Raw genomic sequence first — 18128 nt, 5'->3', positions numbered from 1 at the left:
AGATTGTTTCATAATTTATAGGCATCTTTGACCTTGTTTAGAACTCTTTGACCGAAATTCAGAGGGAAGGTGCCACAGTTACACTGAGGTTATGTCTACACTACAAACGCTACACCTGCAAAGCTGAAGTACTGCAGCTACCATGGCACTGTAGAAGCAATGAAAGGGCTTTTTTCATCACTATGGTAAATCCAATCTTTTGAGAGGTGGTAGCAGGGTTGATGGAAGAATTCTTCCATCCACCTGTCTCTACAGTGGGGATAGGTTGACCTAATTAGGTTACACAGGGCATGACATTTTTCATAGCCCTGAGCGATGTAGCTTGGTCAACCTGAGTTTTAGGTATAGACCAAACCACAGTGAGATTAGAATTTATCTGCACATAGGGACACTCAGGAAAGCTAAGGCAAAGCAACTAAAGGTGTGAGCTCAATGCACGTTAGTTAAAATATGTTAAATCCCCATGTGGATGCTCTCATTTAGGAATAAAAGCACTTTAATTCACTGTAACTTTATCCTCCTCCTCATGGGGTTTAATATGCTGTAATTTCTGTGCATTGACTTCATACCTTTAGATTGGCCTTAACTTTTCCATGTCCTCATGTAGATATGGCCTTAGAGTTACTTATTCCCACTCTAATGAAGTCTAAGGTGTTCTAAATTGCTCTAATTTACACACCAAAGAGCTATAAAATGGTGTAAGTTAAAGTAGAGTGAAGACTACTCTAACCTATACCTAATTTTGCCTTTTTCTGGCTCACCTGCATGTAAGTAATACCACTTTCTGCCCCCTTAGGGTATTTCGACACTGCAAGCGAAGGTGTGTTTGTAGCATGGGCATACCTGTGCTAGCTTTAATCTATATAGGATAGGTAACAACATTAGTGAAACTCTGGTGGCCTGGACTTCAGGGCCAGGCAGTCACCCAAATACCTGCCCAAGGCCCCTGGTCGGCTTGTACACAGATAGATAGCCCAAGTACGAGCCCTTGCTGCCACATCTTCATTATTATTGTCCCCTGTGCTAGCTAGATTAAAGCTAGCATGGGTATGCCTACACACTGTACATATTCACTTACAGTGCGGACAAGCCCTTAGATGCTGAGTAGGGTGGGTATAAAGCAGTTTCACTGAGCTTGAGGGAATTTAATTTTCACATCACCTCTTGGTCCTTTCTACCCTCTCCTTTACATTTGTTCTTAATCCATGCCATTTACAGATGCAAATTCTCCCACTTTATATGAGGTGCTGTTGCATTTAAGCTCAAATCAGCAAAAGGCATTATGAAATATGCCTTGGTTTTAAGGAACTCCCTTTGAAGTAAAAGATGAGGGCCACCAATACGGCTCATTTCCTGAAGGTCCAATCCTGGTCCCAGATCTCCCATGAAAGTTGGAAAGTACCAGGGGCACAGACAACTTCCTTTATGGGGGGCGTGGGAATGGAGGAGGAGATTAAGTTAAAATATAATAGAATAATAGCTGTTGGATATCATTTTAATTAATAGTTTTGTACCACGACTAAATTTGTCCACTTTTAATCAAGTCAGATAAGAAAGCTTCTGTTCCAAACTCAGCATTTCCTTAATGCAATCCTTAAACATTTTTTGGAGGGGGGTGGAAGGGGAGATATAGCTCTCTCTAAGCCCCCAGTTGTCTTTGTCCATGAGTACATGGAAGAAAATTGTCTGCTCCTGAGTGCAATAAGTGTAGAGTCTCACCACCCTGGCCATTTTCTTGTTTGATTCTCCTTGTTGGCCAGCTGGGAAGCAGAGCTACTTGCCAGCTATAGACAGTAGGTGCCGCTTCTGGCCTTGCCAGCTTGTATAGTTTGGGAGGGAGTGGAAACTGGCGGAACAGCTCTGGCAGCAGAGTCTGAGAACATCTGCAAGTCAAATGTGGCAGTGCTACTCCAGGCCTTTCATATTCAGTGGGCCAGATTCTGATCTCACAGTGGTATAAATCTGAAGTGCATCTATTGAAGTCAAAGGAATTAGTTACAGCAGCATAACACTGGTGTGAGATCAGCAGACCTCGCCAGTTTGGTTGCATGTAGTGTGTTGGGGGTTTAAATGAGCATAGGACACGTGGAATTGACATGAATTTTGAGAAAAAATAATTGGGAGTGTATAAAAGCTGGGTGTTAGCCATTGAGGGTGTGTGAGATTTTCTGAATCAGGCCAGATATATACAGGAGAGGTTTGGTATGAACACAGGACTCAAGGCATTTTTTGAAACTGAAAACAAAAGGAATTTTCGTTAACTCCAGTGGGCTATTTACACTGAACTTTTGTTTTTCAGTTCCAGGCCAGTTTGTTACAGGGAAGAGAATTAGGGTATTACGTCAATATTCACATGAGAAATGCAGCCTCTCTAGATGAGCCATGTGGAGGTTTGGATTGGCACAAGCTCCTCAACAAAATATTAGCCAGGTGGCTTCATGACTACGAGGCTAAACTCACAGACATTAAAACGCTTTATTAAAGGGGTGTGTTTTTATATGTACCAAGGTGGATCTGGATGAACATAGGTAGATGGAAGATTAAAGCAGCCTGAAAAGGCCCTAGAGCTATAGCACAGCCAATGTTATATAATATGTTTTAATCCTCACGTGTGCCCAGGCAGGTAATGGTTTTTTATTGTGTTTGGCACTTGCCCACCAATTCAATACCAATTATTTTTGACATTAGGTGAAATTCTGAGCTGTGCCTGATGCAATAAAGGAAGGTGAAGCAATGAACAAGCTGGGCAAGCTCTCAAGCGGACATGCAGGGGGCCAAATAGTGCTCTCAGTTATACTGGTGTAAATCTGGAGTAAATTCACTATCTTCAGTGGAGTTACTCAGGATTTACAATGGGCGTTGCAGCTGTGCCACCGTAGCCTGGTAGTGCAGACATTAACTATAGGGACAGAAGAGGTTTTTCCATCACTGTATTAAATTCACCCCTTGAGAGGCAGTAGGCAGACTGATGTAAGAATTCTTCTGTTGACCTCGTGGTATCCGCAGTGAGGGTTAGGTTGACCTATCTAGGAAGCACAGGCCATGAAATTTTTCACAGCCTGAGCAATGTAGCTAGGTTGACCTACATTTTTGGAGTAGACCAGGCCTGAGAGCAGAATTTGGCCCAGGGAGTTTAGCTCTACATCATGGCTTATAAATTAGTTCTACCCGCTGTGGAGAAGGAATTACCTCATTCACTGTGTCCTGTTTACTCTTCTTTGGTAACCATCACATTTTTATTAAAGGGTAACTGGCAACAATCGCTGATTACATTTCCTCATCGAAAGAGCTGCATCTTTTTCATGTGGGATGGAGATAGGTAGGAGGCTGCTCAAGTATTATTGTGTAGAGTGCTCTACAAGCCAACCAAGACTGCTGCAAAATCTATTTTAGCTACTTCTCTAGCTCCCCCCATTGCTGTAATACCTGAGCACGTCACAGACAATCTTTAATGCATTTATCCTCACATTAGTCCTGTGAAATGCCAGCCCTGCGAAACGTCAGCCCTGCGAAACGTCATTATTCCCAGTTTAGGAGTGGGGAACTGTTAGATGGAGCCACTGAGTTGGGAGATGTGAAACAATGGAACAGGAAGGGATCTTCAGAACTCCAATAGGCATATGGAGGATTTACTGGGTACAATTACCACATTACTACTAATGGGGAAAATTATGGTAAAATGTTTGCTTTCACACAGAAATTTACTTGCTACTTCATTCTTAGGGCCATCCCTGTGTAAAATGATACATGCCCCATCCAGCACTTTGCCCAGTGGTGACTGGGACCCACTCCTGTGTACCCATGACACTGTCCCTATCAGCTGCCGCCGCCGCTGCTGCTTCTTCCTCCATACAGCTGGTTGTGAAGCTCTCTGATTTCTAGTGCTCCATCCTAAAAGAGCCAAAGAGCCAGGAGATAAAGCTGGTAGCAAGGGAGGAATGCTAAGGAATTCATTCTCTGCAATCACTAGTTGGTGCTAAAATTAGATGAAATAACTGATGGGGCATTGAGTCGGAAACTCTGGCTGGCAGATTGGGTGTGCAAATGTGGTGAGTGGTCCTTACAAAGCCTAGGCCATATTCACAGCTGCATGTGTCTAAGTATGCTACTGTTATTGTGAAATACTAATATGAACTAACAACTGGCATTATATTATACCTGGCATGTAAGATCCTGTACAGTAACTTCTGCAAGTTTCTATTGATTATAAAATTCCTTTCCTCTGAATTCTAGTCACTTGCAAGCCTGTTCTTAATTATGTCTTATATTGTTTACACAGTGTGCTCATTTAGGACCCAGTCCAGCAAATTATTTAAGCACGTATATAATTTTAAATGTGAGTTCTATTGAATTGCATGGAATGATTCATGTGATCAAAGTTTTGCATGTGCTTAAGTGCTTTGCTTGATCTGGGTCTTAAAAGTAACATAAAGCTTTGTCATGTGTTTGTGAAAGAGCATTACTTTTGCGTCACTTTCTATCATTAATTTTAACTCCAGAACTATCCCTTTTCCTCTTGTGCCTGTACCTACTTCTAAAAAACCCTAAAAATTATAGTAAACTAATAAAAAATTAAGACAAATCTGTAATAAAATACATTAAATTATGCTCCCCCATGAACTATTTACCTTTCCCCTTGATTTCTGGTGTTTTCTCTCAGCCCTCCTCCACTCCACAGTTTGTTGTAATTTCCCCTTTTGTGTTTATCAGTTCAGACTATAAACTCCTGGAAGCCAGAACCTCTCTTTTCACTTATCTGTCCAGTGCCATGCATATCAGTGGCACCATATGGAGAAATAAACAAGCTGAGTGAAAGAAGAATTATATAAAGACCACAAAAGTAACAAAATAACCACACCTCATAAACAAGTGCCCCCCAATAACAATAATATCTTTAGGTGTTTATTATTTCAAATAACTACATTAATTAGCAACCACTGTACTTCAGTTATAAATATAGGGAGAAATCTGTAGCAACATTAAATGTACCCCCTATTGAGTGAAAGCTGGAGCAGTGGTACAGTCTCACAGTACAATAGCGGTAACTATTCCTGGTAACCAATTAATTCTATCAGAATGGGAGAATGCTACATATCAGTTTTAATTTTTGAACAATGAAAAGCAAATAAAAACAGCAACACTAAGAAGCATGCATAACATGCAAAAGCAAACACATGCTCCTATTGTTGCAACCTTTGTTCTCCTTTCCCTTCACTTTCCTCCCCTCCCCTCCCCTCCCATTCTTTGTTGCCTTCACTCTGTGTTACATCTAATCTTCTAGTTGAATTTTTAAACCCTTTCTTACCTGCATAGTATTCACTCACACCAGCACTATCTTTGACTTCACTGCAGCTATGTACATGAGCTAGGGTTTGCAGGATCACATAAGACAGCCCTGATCCTGTGAAGACCTATAGACCTAATTAACTTTACAGATGGGAGCAGTTGCACTGACTTTAATGTGTACTATTCATGTGCATAATATTAAGCACATGTCTAAATCCAAATGCCTGGTCCTGCAAAGATTTATGTAATCCTTCCCTTGAGGAAATCATGGTTCTTATTTGTTTGTAAAGTGCCAGGCACAACAATAGCACTGTACAAATCAGTGCATGAATAAATAATTATAGAACTACAACAAAAAAGACAAACAGAGGAGGTTGACAGTGATGGTGATGATAACAACAACAACTCTGGGGGTGAACCATGAGCCGGTGTTGTGTGAGAGCCAGAGGCCTGCCTGTTGTATTAAGTTCACTTCCATCACAGACAACCAGTCGGATTCCCAAAGGCATTTAGGCGCCTAACTTCCTCCGATTTCACTCAGCAACCCTCGTCTGCAATAAAGACAAGACTGGAAGCAGCAAGTCATAGAAATTGGTGCAAAGTGCCCCACCCCCTGCCCCAGAATGATGTCGCCCCCCTGTGTTTGACGTGACCTGTAGGCGTCACTGTTACCAGCGAAAGTTACCCTGACGCCGATGCCTGGTCGCACAGCCCACGGCCGGGCTCTTCCCCACGCAAGAATTCCCCAACCAGGGCTGGGCTGCCTTCCAGCTGGGCGCCCCTCGCTGTGCATTGTGGGACTCGTAGTCCTCTCAGGCCCCGATCTGCTGGGCGCCGGGGGAGGCGGGACTACAAGTCCTACAGGCCCGCCGGGCAGCTGGCTGGCCGTTCCTTTTGAATGATTTCACTGCGCTCTGCTGCCTGCCCAGCCCAGCCGCCGCCGCCAGCGCCGGCAGCAGGAGGCAGGACCATGGTGTAAGCGGCCGGCTGGCTGCGGGGTGCGGTGCAGCCAGCCAGGGGCCAGGGAGAAGCGAGCGCCCGGCCCGTTTCATGGCAGCCGGGGGAGCTGGCAGAGCAGCAGCGGGGCCAAGTTGCGCTGGCGGCGGGCGGCCCATGGCAGCAGCAGCAGCAGCAGCCGCAGCCCGGCGGCTGGGGGGGTGGTGGTGGTGAGGGCGCTGTGTCCGTCCCCCCTGCCCGGCTCGCCCCGCAGCAGCCCCCGTCGCGGTGTGTTGCCCGGTTGCACGGGGAGGAGAAGGCGCCGCCGCTGCCGCTGCCGGCCGGCCGGGGGGCCGCGATGGCTCTGGCCACGGAGGAGGAGGAGTACGCCAAGCTGGTGATGGAGTCGGAGCCCGAGTGGCTGCGGAGCGAGATCAAGCGGCTCTCCCAGGAGCTGGGCGAGACCACCCGCGAGAAGATCCAGGCGGCCGAGTACGGGCTGGCCGTGCTGGAGGAGAAGCAGCAGCTCAAGCAGCAGTACGAGGAGTTGGAGGCGGAGTACGAGACCATCCGGACGGAGATGGAGCAGCTGAAGGAGGTGAGGGGGGCCGCGGGTTGGGAGCTGGGGGGGGGCGGGGGTGACTCACTGCAGGGTGCCCGTGGGTTGGGCTGAGTGGGCAAGGCCGGGAGCAGCGTCCAGCGGCTGCAGCACGTGAATGGGAATCTGGGGAGCGGGGGGGGGGAGGGTGCCTCAGCCACTGTCTGACCTTGGGCGAGGCCCGCTGAACCTTGGGGGGGGGGGGGCACGTTAGGCTCTGGGGTCACCCCATTGCAAATGCTGGAGTTGCTCCGGGGAGGAGGTCGGCTCTCTGGGTGTCCGTTACCCCCTCTGCACTGTGGGGCCGGTAACACATCCTGGGGCTGCCATTCATCCGTGCAGAGCCGCCTTGTCTCTGCAGTTGGGAGGTGGCCCAGGAGTGCGGAGGATGCATTGCTACCGGTGGGTTCTGTGCGTGCACGTTTCTGTTGGGTCCGTGTCTGTGCAGGGGAGGGCCGTGGCAATGTAATTCACCCTCCCTGGGAAGTCTGTCTTCAGCCTTCTCGGGGAAAGCAGCTGCTGGCTGCATCTTGGCTTCTTCCAGCTCAGATGAAGAGCAGCAGCATCATCATCCCCAATGCAGTGCAGTGTCACAGCTAGATCCCACCAGCATCATCGTCCTCATCATTGCTGGCGTAATGCTGTGCAGCTCTTTAAAGGGGCAGCTCAGCAATTGCTCTAAGACTCTGTGTCGGTCTCAGGACATCTGCTGTGTCTTCTCTCAGCTCCGGGAGATGTAGGGGAAAGAAGATACTTGCGATGAATACACTTGAGTTCAAGTGCCAGTCTGTTACTGTGTGTGATCATTGCCCAGGGAAAGGAATAAGGCACATCTCAGAGCACACTTCTGTTGTTTGCTGCATAATGATGCACAGTTCAGGGCTCTCCAGTTAAGGGGATGATAGAATGTCTGATGTAAAACCCAGTTCCCAGAATTTCAGGCTGCAATTTAGTATTGGGATCAAGTTTCTCTCTCTCTTTCGCCTTTCCTGTCCCCCCCAAATATACAGATTTTGAATTAAATTATGTAATTGGATTGTTTATAAAAGGGGTATAGGTGGGGGTGAACTATGGGTTCATTAGTATTAAATAGATTTCCCCACCTAAGTACAAAGGTTAGTACTATTTTAAAATGGAAAAATTGCTGGTAGATAGTAAATTATTAGGAGTAGGCCTTCTTATAAAAGGCTGCATTGCTGATATTTAAATACTGGCTACTAAGCATTCACAGGATCCTTTCTGTACAGAGCAAATGAGTCTCTAATAAGCAATCTGTAAAGACCAGCAAATGAGTGAATGACTCCACAACATGTGTAGAAATCCCATACATACCCTGTGCCAGAGATCCATGTACTACTGAGCCATTTGACACACTGTAGTGTGTTGGCCATGCATGTCAGAGCTTTGACATGTCTCAAAGCTTCATGGCACGGATTGACATGGAGCTTCCTGGAAGCAAAGCAGAAAGTACAGAAATCAAATAAATGGCTGCCTTTTCTGAGTGAGCATCAAAGTGTCAGACAGTGTGTCAGCATTAACTCAGAAATTCCTTCCTCTTGCTGGCTCCTCAAACTCTGAGGGCCACATGCAGGCCCCAGTGAGACTTTGAAGTTCCCCACCTCACAAGTGAATGGGCTGAGGGAGGGGAGACTTCCCACCTTTCCTGCTGCTAATTGTTCAGGTGGAGATCATTGATTTTCTGCCACAACAGATTGGCAAAATGGCTTCACTTTACATTGCTATTATAGGGTAATTACAAAGAGGACTCGTTTCTTCTCCGCTACCACTCAAGGGGGGTGGGGAGAGAGCAGCAGTGTGTGCGCCCTCTCCCCGGCTCTGCACACAAGGAGACTGGCAGTTGCTCAACCTTCAGCCCGCAGTGGAGAGCGAAAGCACTTCTTTCTTGAGCTAAGGAGTACAGCTCTTTCTCCTGCCATGTTAGGGGCTTCTGTGGTCAGGGGAGAGAGGCAGAGCAGCTGTGCTCTCCCATTCCCCTGGCCTGCTCTGCACCACTGACATAATCATCCACAGGGTGAGAATGGGAGATCAGTGAAGCTGGGGAGAACCAGAGAGGTGTGGGAGAGTAGACCTCTGGGAGAGGAGTAGGGGCGCCGTTTCAGATTGGGGTGGGGAGGCAACTTAGGCACCTGAAAACTCTAGTATTTTTGCAGATAATAACTTTAGAAATTAGCTGACAGGAACAGTGTATCTAATTCCTATATAAAGAAAGAAAATTAAATAAATATTAGACCCACTCACCTCTAATACTAACACGTTCTGACATCTTGTGTCAAATCACTGAAGGGATACTGGTTAGGTTTTAAAATTTTAATGTAGATCTATTTTCTATCATTTAGGCTACTTACTTTTTGCAGTTCACCAAGCTTGGAATAGATCAACGGTTCTCAACCTTTTTTTCCCCGAGTACCACTCGGGGAAAAAAAAGGGGGGGGAGGGACTTTCGGCGGCGGCGGGGTTACATGGGGGGAACAATGCTCTCTGCTGAAACCCTGCCGCCATTTGCCCCTTTTCGGCGGCAGGGTTTCGGGTGGGACTTTCGGCGGCGTGGTACGACTCGCATACCACCCAGCCTTCTTTGAAGTACCACTGCTGGAATATATCATTTAACTTCTGGAAACAACCTACTGGGACAAGGCTCTGTGAGTCTATACTGCACCTTCCTGGGGCTCTAAGTGTGTATCACACTCCAAATAACAGACTAGAAACGGACTTTAAACAGGAGTGAAACTGACACTTTCAAGTCACTTTCACAATGTTGCCAATCCCAAATATTAAAAAATCAAGAGTCAGGCTCACCAAAAATCATAAGATTGTCTTAAAATCACAAGATTATGAGAAATAATAGATCTGGTGTTCTTTTTATTTGCCTTCTACTTTTTGAGCCTTCAGGGTGCCATGGGGTCACATTTTGAAGCTTTCTGCATGGCCATGAGGGCTTGAAACTTAATTTTCCTTTAAGAATGAAGGCTGAAATCATCACATATCCACTTGACTCCAGGAGCTGGGGCTTTAAGGAAAATAATAATGATCATGAGAGTCATGACAAAATCATGAGAGCTGGCAACGCTGCATTTAGTTTCACTTCTGCTTAAAGGCTAGTTACTTTCCAGAAGGCTTTTAAACACAATATTACAGTGATTGACTTGCAGCTCTCACAGGAGAATATTTAAAACTAAACACCAAGAAAATTCCACAGTTTAAAGTTGAGAAAAAAATTGAGTCTTCTGAGGCATATCAGGGTCACTTCAGGCAGGAAAGGAAAATAAACAGGCCACAGGAGCCCTTGGCAGCTCTTTGTCTTGGGGGAAAAAGTCGGAGGGTCAGATCTTCCACTCCTTAATCAGGTAAAACATCTATTGCCATCAGCAACTCCATTCAGATAATAACGTGTGCTCAAATAATTATACACTTCATACTTAAATATCTGAGCCATCTTATCCAAGGCTACACATTTTATACGCATTGGCTCAGAGACTACATTTTCTGACGTATTCTGAACAGTGTTGAGCACACAGCTGGTGCCCAGTAAATAATACAAATCATGACAATAATTGTTGACCTTGTGGACTCTTCAGATGCAATTTCTGGTCTTTGTTCTAGTATTGGTCTGAATATAGCAGAAACCCTACGAATTTGAGACATTGAACACATGATACTCATATGAAACTTTCTCATTCCTTCCTTTTTCTCAAACTCAGAACAAAAAACAACAAAACAAAATGGTTGTCAGTTAAAATGTAAAATTTCGCAGCAGCCATTGCTCTACAGCCCGGCCTGGGGCAGAGCCTGCTGCCTCTTGGGGGTTAAGTGATCTCCTCTTATCTGACTCTCATTCTCTCTTTCTTTCTTCATCCTTCATTTCTTCACGCAGCAGAGAGAGAGGCTGGTCCAGTGGATAAAGAGCTAGCCCTGAGAGACCTGGGTTCTACTTCCCCCATGGACTTCTTGTATGACCTCAGGCCAGTGCCTTAGGGACAAAGTGTCAGAGGTTTTTGGGCACCCCAAGGTGCAGCTACACACGTAGTGAGGTTTTACAAAGCACCTAACCATCTACGTAATTTTGAAAATCCCATTAGGTGCCTACCTTTGAAAATCTGGCCCTTAGTCTCTCTCTGCCTCAGTGCCCACTATACAATGAGGATAACAGCACCTCACAGAGGGGCAGTGAGGAGAAATAGGTTAGACAGGGTGAGGGGCTCAGGTACTATGATGATAGGACCACATAAGAACCATAGGTAGTCTGGGACTCCCTTCCCTGGGTTCTGGCCCCTTTTCACCCATCCCCCTCTTTTCTCAATGTAGCCTTGGCTCAGAGGGCTTGGCTGTATTTCTTCTGAGTCCCTCATTCTCTCTTCAACACCTTCTCCACCCAGGGGAGGCTCATTGAGACTTCCAGATACTTAATTTAATCACCAACCCTTTCTTATCTTAATCACCCTGCCTCTGTAAACAAGATACTGACTCCCTGCCCCAGGGCCGCAAGCTAGGAGCAGTCCCTCTCGTCTGCAGAACTCACAGGCCACACACAGGGCTTGTCTTCACTTACCTCGGAAGCTACGCAAAAAACTTGCATAACTCCCGCCGACTTCTCTGCTTCTGTTCTGCGCGCCGTCTTCACTGCACTGCGCCGATGGGAATCGTGTTCCTGTCGATGCAGCACTACGCCACTTGAGAAGGTGGTCTTAATACGTCGATTTCTGGATCAACTGAGCGGGTCTTCACTGACCGCTCAGTCGATCCAGAGAAGTCGAATTTGCTGCCATCAGTGAAGACGTAGTCAGAGTTAAGAGCTCCATCTGGGGCTAGGACGTGTGCCCTGATCAAACCTCCTGTATGAAACTTGGGGAAGGGACTCCTGTCCTCCCACCCCTCCCCGTCCCCCTAAATGGTGCCTCTGGAGTAGGCTCAGATCACTTGGGGAAGCAGAGAGCCTGTGTGGGGCTAGAGATCCAAAAGGGAAAAACAGGGCACGGGGGACCAGAACTGTTGAGGGAGGACCAGATGCCCAGGGGAATGGTGATCAAAGCTTCTGCAAAATGGACTTCTGAGTGGATGTCAGAGGAGTGGGGATACGGAGTTCCTGAGGATGCAGAAGGAATGGGGAAATGGGGGAAGGGCAGATGATGGAATGTAGGGCGATGAAGAAGAGCATGCACACACTCTTATATGGGGCCAGTCTGTGTTAGCCTGTCTTCTTCACTACTTGGACTACAGTCACATAGCTACATTGCTGTAGCTCTGCTGGCATAACCGCGTAGTGTAGACACAATTTACAGTGACAGAAAGTTTTCCCCTTTATCATCCCACTGACAGCAGCTAGGTTAATGGAAACATTCTTCTGTTGACTTCAGTTGCATTTTACCCTGAAGTTAGGTGGGCATAAGTGTGTCGCTCCAAGGTGTGGATTTTTCACACCCCTGAGCAGTGTAGACCAGGCTTTAGAAAACTTGCACAGGTGTAACTAAGGGCTTGTCTATACACAAAAACTGCATCCACAATAACCAAACTGGTTTTAATTCGCACCTTTTGTTTCAGTGCAGGTCTGCGTGTATTTAAAACAAACCCTGATTTTAGCTTCTTTCTCTCTTTAATATGGTGGTGGTTTTTCTCCATTTCTCCACCCTTGATTCTTTTGCCCCTTTCTCCCATTGCAAGGTCTGTCCTTCCAACTCCCGCCCCTGGCTCATCCCCAACATCTGCTTCCCTCCCTCCTGCTCTCATGCTGCATCTCTGGCAAAAATCCCATGACTAGGTTTATTTCCTTGTGCTAGCCTGTCAGTCTGTCTGCATTTGTCTGTTCTCTCTTGTCTTATGTTTAGGAGTGGTCTACACATAAAACTTAGGTCAACCTAGCTACCTCACTCAGGGCTGTGAAAAATTTGAACTGGTGTAACTTTCCCTTTTAGACAGACAAAGCCTCATTTTGGTTGCTTAGAAATCGGTTTAAACTAAATAGAAATAAGGTGATTAAAGAAGTGCAATTTAAAGTGATGTAAATATGTCTACACTGGGGATTTGTTCCAGTGTAACCAAGTCACTTTACAATTGATTTACTGACACTTTCTAGTATTGCTCAGCCCGCAAAAACATAAATTCTAGGTGTAGATTAAGATGCCACTGTGAGGCCTTGTGAAGAGGATGGAGAACCCTATGGAGTAGTGTGTGGAACAAACACTTTCTTTTTACCTTTGCAGCCTCCCTCATCCTCATGGAATAATAAAAATAATAATCCCTAGCTCTTTTATAGTATTTTTCATCAGTACACATCAAAGTGCTTCACAAAAGAGGTAAGCATCATTATCCCCATTTTACAGATGGGTAGGTGGGGAAACTGAGACACAGAAGTAAAATGACTTGCCCAAGGTCACCCAGCAAGTCAGTGGCCAAGCTAGGAATAGAACCCATGTCTCCTGAGTCCCAGTGTGGTGCTCTAGTCACAAAGCCACTCTGGCTGTGACTATGGGATGCTATGTCTTCAAAATGGAAAAATATAGGAAATTTCTCCCCCTAAAACGAGAAGTTTGCTGAATGTTGTAGAATGCCGCAAAAATGAAGACACTTTAAAATCACATCAGCAGTTATTCACCCCCATGATTTTCTCCTGCCTTTTGATATTCAGCAGGATTTTGCTCTGTATGTGTCCTGTTGTAATGATCTCATACCCTTCCATGTAAACAGCCGTGGGAGCTGCTCAAGTACGCTGCTGAATCCCCTCGTCAGACCAATACAAAGTTCCTCCAGCTCCCTCGTGATGTTATGAAGGAATCTGGCCTTCATTAGGATCCAGTAAATCTTAGCAGATGCACACTGGGCATTCTCAGAAGGGACATTTTTTGTTATTGTTTATGTAACTTTTATTTTAAAAGTTTGTTTTTTCCAGCCTTAGCCAGGAAACTTTTAAACACAAGATCTGCCACATGTCACGCTTTGAGTTACATGGGGATCAGCCTTGGCGGGGTTACGTAATCTTGTGCTTGAGTGAAGCAGGGACCTTGGTGGCAGACAATTTGCCCAGAGAGGGGGAGATCTGTTAGTAGCCATTTAAGGAACTGGGAATGAAATGCAGGTGTCCTGCCTCCTAGTCTCCTGCTGTAAACACGGCACCATGCTGCTTTTGAAACACACCAAACCAAATGATTTATTCTACCATGCGTTATTGTGATTTATATTATAGTAGCACCGAGAAATCTGGGGCCCCATTGTGCTAGGTGCTGTGCCAACAAACAAAAAGGCAAGAACCCTGCCCGCAAGTGAGTACAGTTGAAGACGACAACACTGTCTCTGTATTCCTGCAAATTGGCTGTGTGCAGGGGAGTTGGGGGAGGAAGAGATTCTTTGCTGGCCTTGCCCAAGCTGCTTGGTTGCAGCTCGTGCAGCATCAGAGCTTCAGTAGCACTGGTGGCCAGTATGCTTCACCAACCACCACAAAGTGCTAAGATGACTGGCGTTGCAGAGTCACTTCTCCGTCAGTTCTATCTCCAAGCTCCCCTCCAGCAGAGTACTGGTTATGCCCACCGACCTGTGCTCCAGAGTATGCAGGGGGTGTGACCTCTGGTATTTGGATCTCAAATCTTCTCTCAGCACTTCCTACTCTGTGTAGAGCAACTGCTCTGAGTTCAGGGCCCTTGATGAAGCGTGGAATTCCCCCCATGCGTGCCATCTTCTGAGTGTGGTCAGATCTATCTATATCTCATATGTCTATGTTAATGTCTGTTGCATTTCCCACTGTTCCATTTCATTTCCATTGTTTCATTTTCATTTACACTCACCTAAAGGACCTGGACAGTTGGGTACAGATAATCTCCACTGACGAACGTATTGATTAATGAGGGTGGTAATGACCTAGGTTTTGTGATGTGGAATCCATTTCAAACTTTCATTAGGTAGTTCTAGCACAGCATGTGATTTATTTCCTTGGAGATTGTATGAGGGGAAAAACAAAAGTAACTAGTTCTCTTGCAGTTAAATATTGCATCACATTTTTAATGCAACCTGTTTATTTTCTCACAAGGTGAAGTAGTAAAAAAGGCACTTTCATGGACTTTACTACACTGGGACATGGTCCTGCAAACTTTTGTCTTCAACAAAGCTAGTTGCATATGTAACACGGGCTCCCTGCATGATCAAGGACTACTCGTACAACAGAAGGCTTGCAGGATCAGCCTTGCTTACAAAAGTGGCTGTCTGGCGTGTCTGACTGTAGGCAGGCTGGATGATTTGTAGGAGAATGTGGCTTGGAATGTTGAAAAGCGGATATTTGCTCTGTATGGTACTTTAGGTTGCGGCAGAGCTGTCAGATTTACAGCTAGCTGTAAATTCAGCTATGAAACTGGATGCTGTCCATAGCTGCTTTTTGATTGGCTGGCAAGGCCACATCAGGGGCATTAGACCCATGTTTAAATCTCTCAGCAAACATGGGCATGATTATAGAAATAAAGAATTCATGATATAAAGTAGATATACAGTAATAAAAAACCCATATGAAATGGTGTGCCTGTCTTAAAAACCTTGTAGTCTAAAAGCATGTGTAGATACAGCACAACTAATTTGCTCCCTATTAAGTATGTGAGGTGGTTTTAAGAAAAAAAAAAAGTGTTGGGGGAGGGGGGGAAGAAAAACAGGAATTGTCTTTTATTTTCTATAGGTTATGCTAGACACTTCATAAAAATATAAAGCCTGCATTAGGTTTTCCCTAAGACTTTTCCTTTATCTGGCATCTTGCAACTGCCTTCTCAATAGTGCATCAGATGAACCTGGAATGATTTCAGCTTAGTTTATACAATTCAAACATCATGTGAAAGAGGCTCATCTCTGTTGGAAGTAGTGATATACGTAGTAGCCAGACACAGGCATCAAGGAACTAGATACAATAAGGTATTTTCAAGAATGTTTTATCTGCCTAATTTTAAATATTCTTGCTCTGCAGGGAAAGGGAGGGAGGGAGGAAGGCAGGCAGGCAACAAGGGAAAATTGAGAATTAAATCCCTGTTGTTTAATTTGAAGACCTGTTTGACAATAACCAGGGAGTTCATTCTTTCTTTTTCATCTTGTTTTGTGTTCTCTCTCTCTCTCTGTTATGAACTTCCTGGCTCAGTGGAGGTACAGAATCAAAAAGTATGCTCTCAGATATATTTAGAAGCTTTCTTCTTTAAAATAAATCAAATATAAACCTCAGCAGGCATAATATATTAGCATCATGATAATGCAGAGCATGTTTTAGTACTTGGTTAATATGTGCCTCGAGTATCTGAAGATCAGGCTATATAGGCTTCATGCTCATAGATGTGTGTATTAAGGTACCCTTGAAACATCTTGACATGTCTCAATGTGATTATTGATGTAAGTTTTGCATTGCGTGTTTTAATACACTTAGCTCTAAAATATTGATTTGGGTATAGGGAAGTTAATCCAGCCCTGTTTTAACATTTTGATTAAATATAAATTCAGAACAGGAGAGACCATTCCCGTTACTAACTCAAACACGCTTGTCTGAATTGGAATAAAGTGGCTGCTGAGACAATACCTTTTTTTGTGTGTGTGGAGATCTCAAAGCACTTGACAGAGCATGTCAGAATCATTGTCTCCATTTTATACATGGGGAAACTGAGGTACAGAGAGGATTTGCCCAAGGTCACCCAGCAGACCAGTGGCAAAGCTAGGAGTCTGGAGGCCCCGTCCAGGTCTCTGGCTACTAGGCCACACTTCAGTAGAATTATGAGCATGTCCCACAATTTATCTTTAGGGTACTGGGTGACTTTCTCCCTTCTTCCTCCCACAAAATGTTTAAACTAACATTAGATTGATGCCAAAAACATGAAAAGGCAACTTTGTTTTAAGAAGATTAAAGGGAAAAAAAACACCCTACTCACAGGATTACATTCAGCTGTATAATGCTGTTAAAACTCAGAATTCCTTTTATTTACACAAAATTCCTTTCTGCTGATTACTTAAATAATTGACCTTTTGTTTTGAAATGGAGACTCCGTTTGGGCCAGATTCAGATTTTGGTTATGCTGTCATAAATCCAGAATCAATTAAGCTATACACATTTACACTGTGCAGTTAAGATCACAGTCTGGCACTACTAGTAAAAAAAATGTATATTTTTGTACATATTTTATTAATAGATCTAGTGAGCAGGTTACAGGCTAATGACTGGTATGTTTGGGACATAGGGAGAGAAAAGAATCACTGTTCATCGTAAGCATGAGATTAAAATCTCATCTCGAGGAGACTAAAATCTTCTCTTGCATGTCCTCATTTAAGGAGACACCCAGAAAAAAAGTCCCTTAAAGTTATGCATGCCAGTTCTTGCTGTTCTTCAGGTGGTAACCAGTTAGGCTGCATGTTGAAGAAGCTTTAGTTTCAATACATAGCGCACGTTCTCTGCGTTAATCTTTTAAAGTCAGGAACAGTTCTCGTCCCTCTGTGGTGAACTGGAGGATAGAATCATGTCTTGGCTCGTCTTTTGTTGGTGAAAGAGACAAAATTTGGAGTTACAGAGAACTCTTGAGGTCTGTGTAACTGGAAAGCGTGTCTCTTCCACCAATAGAAGGCGGTCCAATAAAAGATATTCCCTCTCCCACCTTGTATCTGTTATATGAAGGATCACCATTTTCCTCTTTCTGAGCAATTTATCCATAACATAATTAATTACCAAATAAGCAGTGTCTACAATATAGGTGCTACAACAGCCATCCATCGACAGAAGGTTGTGGTTTTTTTGGCTGATGTAGGTGACCCACCTCTCTGAGTAGTGGTAGCTAGGGTATTGAAAGAATTCCTCCATTGGCCAAGCCATGTCTTCACCATGACTTAACTATGACTCTCAGGTGTGTGAAAAATTCACACTGCTGAGCAACGTAGCTGGGTTGATCTACATTTTAAGAGTAGATCAGGCCTTAATACTGGTTGAAAATATCCAGCTATGTAGGGGGGACCTGTGGAAAGAGTTGCTGTTAAATTAAAAAAAAAAAAAAAACCGTTTGAGGGGGGATGGGTGTGAGGGAAAAATCCTGATGATTGTTTTAGTGGCTGTTGGGTTGGTTTTGGTTTTTGTTGACGTACCTGGACAGCAGGCCCATCTGAAAGGTTTGACTTCCTGCACTACAGTGATGTATTTCTTTTACTGAAACTGATCCACGCTCCAACCCAAAACAAAGCCTCTGTGACTTGTCAGCCCAGCAATATGTAGTTTGGTTCCTTTGGGTAAAAGTGTGCAGGTGCTGCTCCAAATCTTGCTCTCCTTGTCTTCAGTGTGAACACTTCTCTGAGTAAGGAGAGTAGA

At 44.8% G+C, this 18128-nt stretch overlaps 1 protein-coding gene across 4 annotated transcripts in view; it reads left to right on the top strand.

Annotated features, from left to right (window-relative positions):
- Window positions 1–5691: 5691 nt before the first annotated feature.
- BICD2 (BICD cargo adaptor 2) overlaps window positions 5692–18128 on the top strand; it is a 133478-nt gene continuing 121041 nt past the window's right edge. For all 4 annotated transcript variants that reach the window (XM_067544166.1, XM_067544167.1, XM_067544165.1 and 1 more), the window contains exon 1: window positions 5692–6820. In XM_067544166.1, coding sequence (XP_067400267.1) covers window positions 6581–6820 — 240 coding nt within the window. In that variant the 5' untranslated portion in view covers window positions 5692–6580. The remainder of the gene's footprint in view (window positions 6821–18128) is intronic.

This window comes from Emydura macquarii, unplaced genomic scaffold, assembly GCF_026122565.2.
Source record: "Emydura macquarii macquarii isolate MOO-44397 ecotype Brisbane River unplaced genomic scaffold, CSIRO-AGI_Emac_v2 contig_968, whole genome shotgun sequence".
Taxonomy (NCBI): Eukaryota; Metazoa; Chordata; order Testudines; family Chelidae; genus Emydura; species Emydura macquarii.
This window is presented reverse-complemented; position numbering and strand designations above follow the sequence as displayed.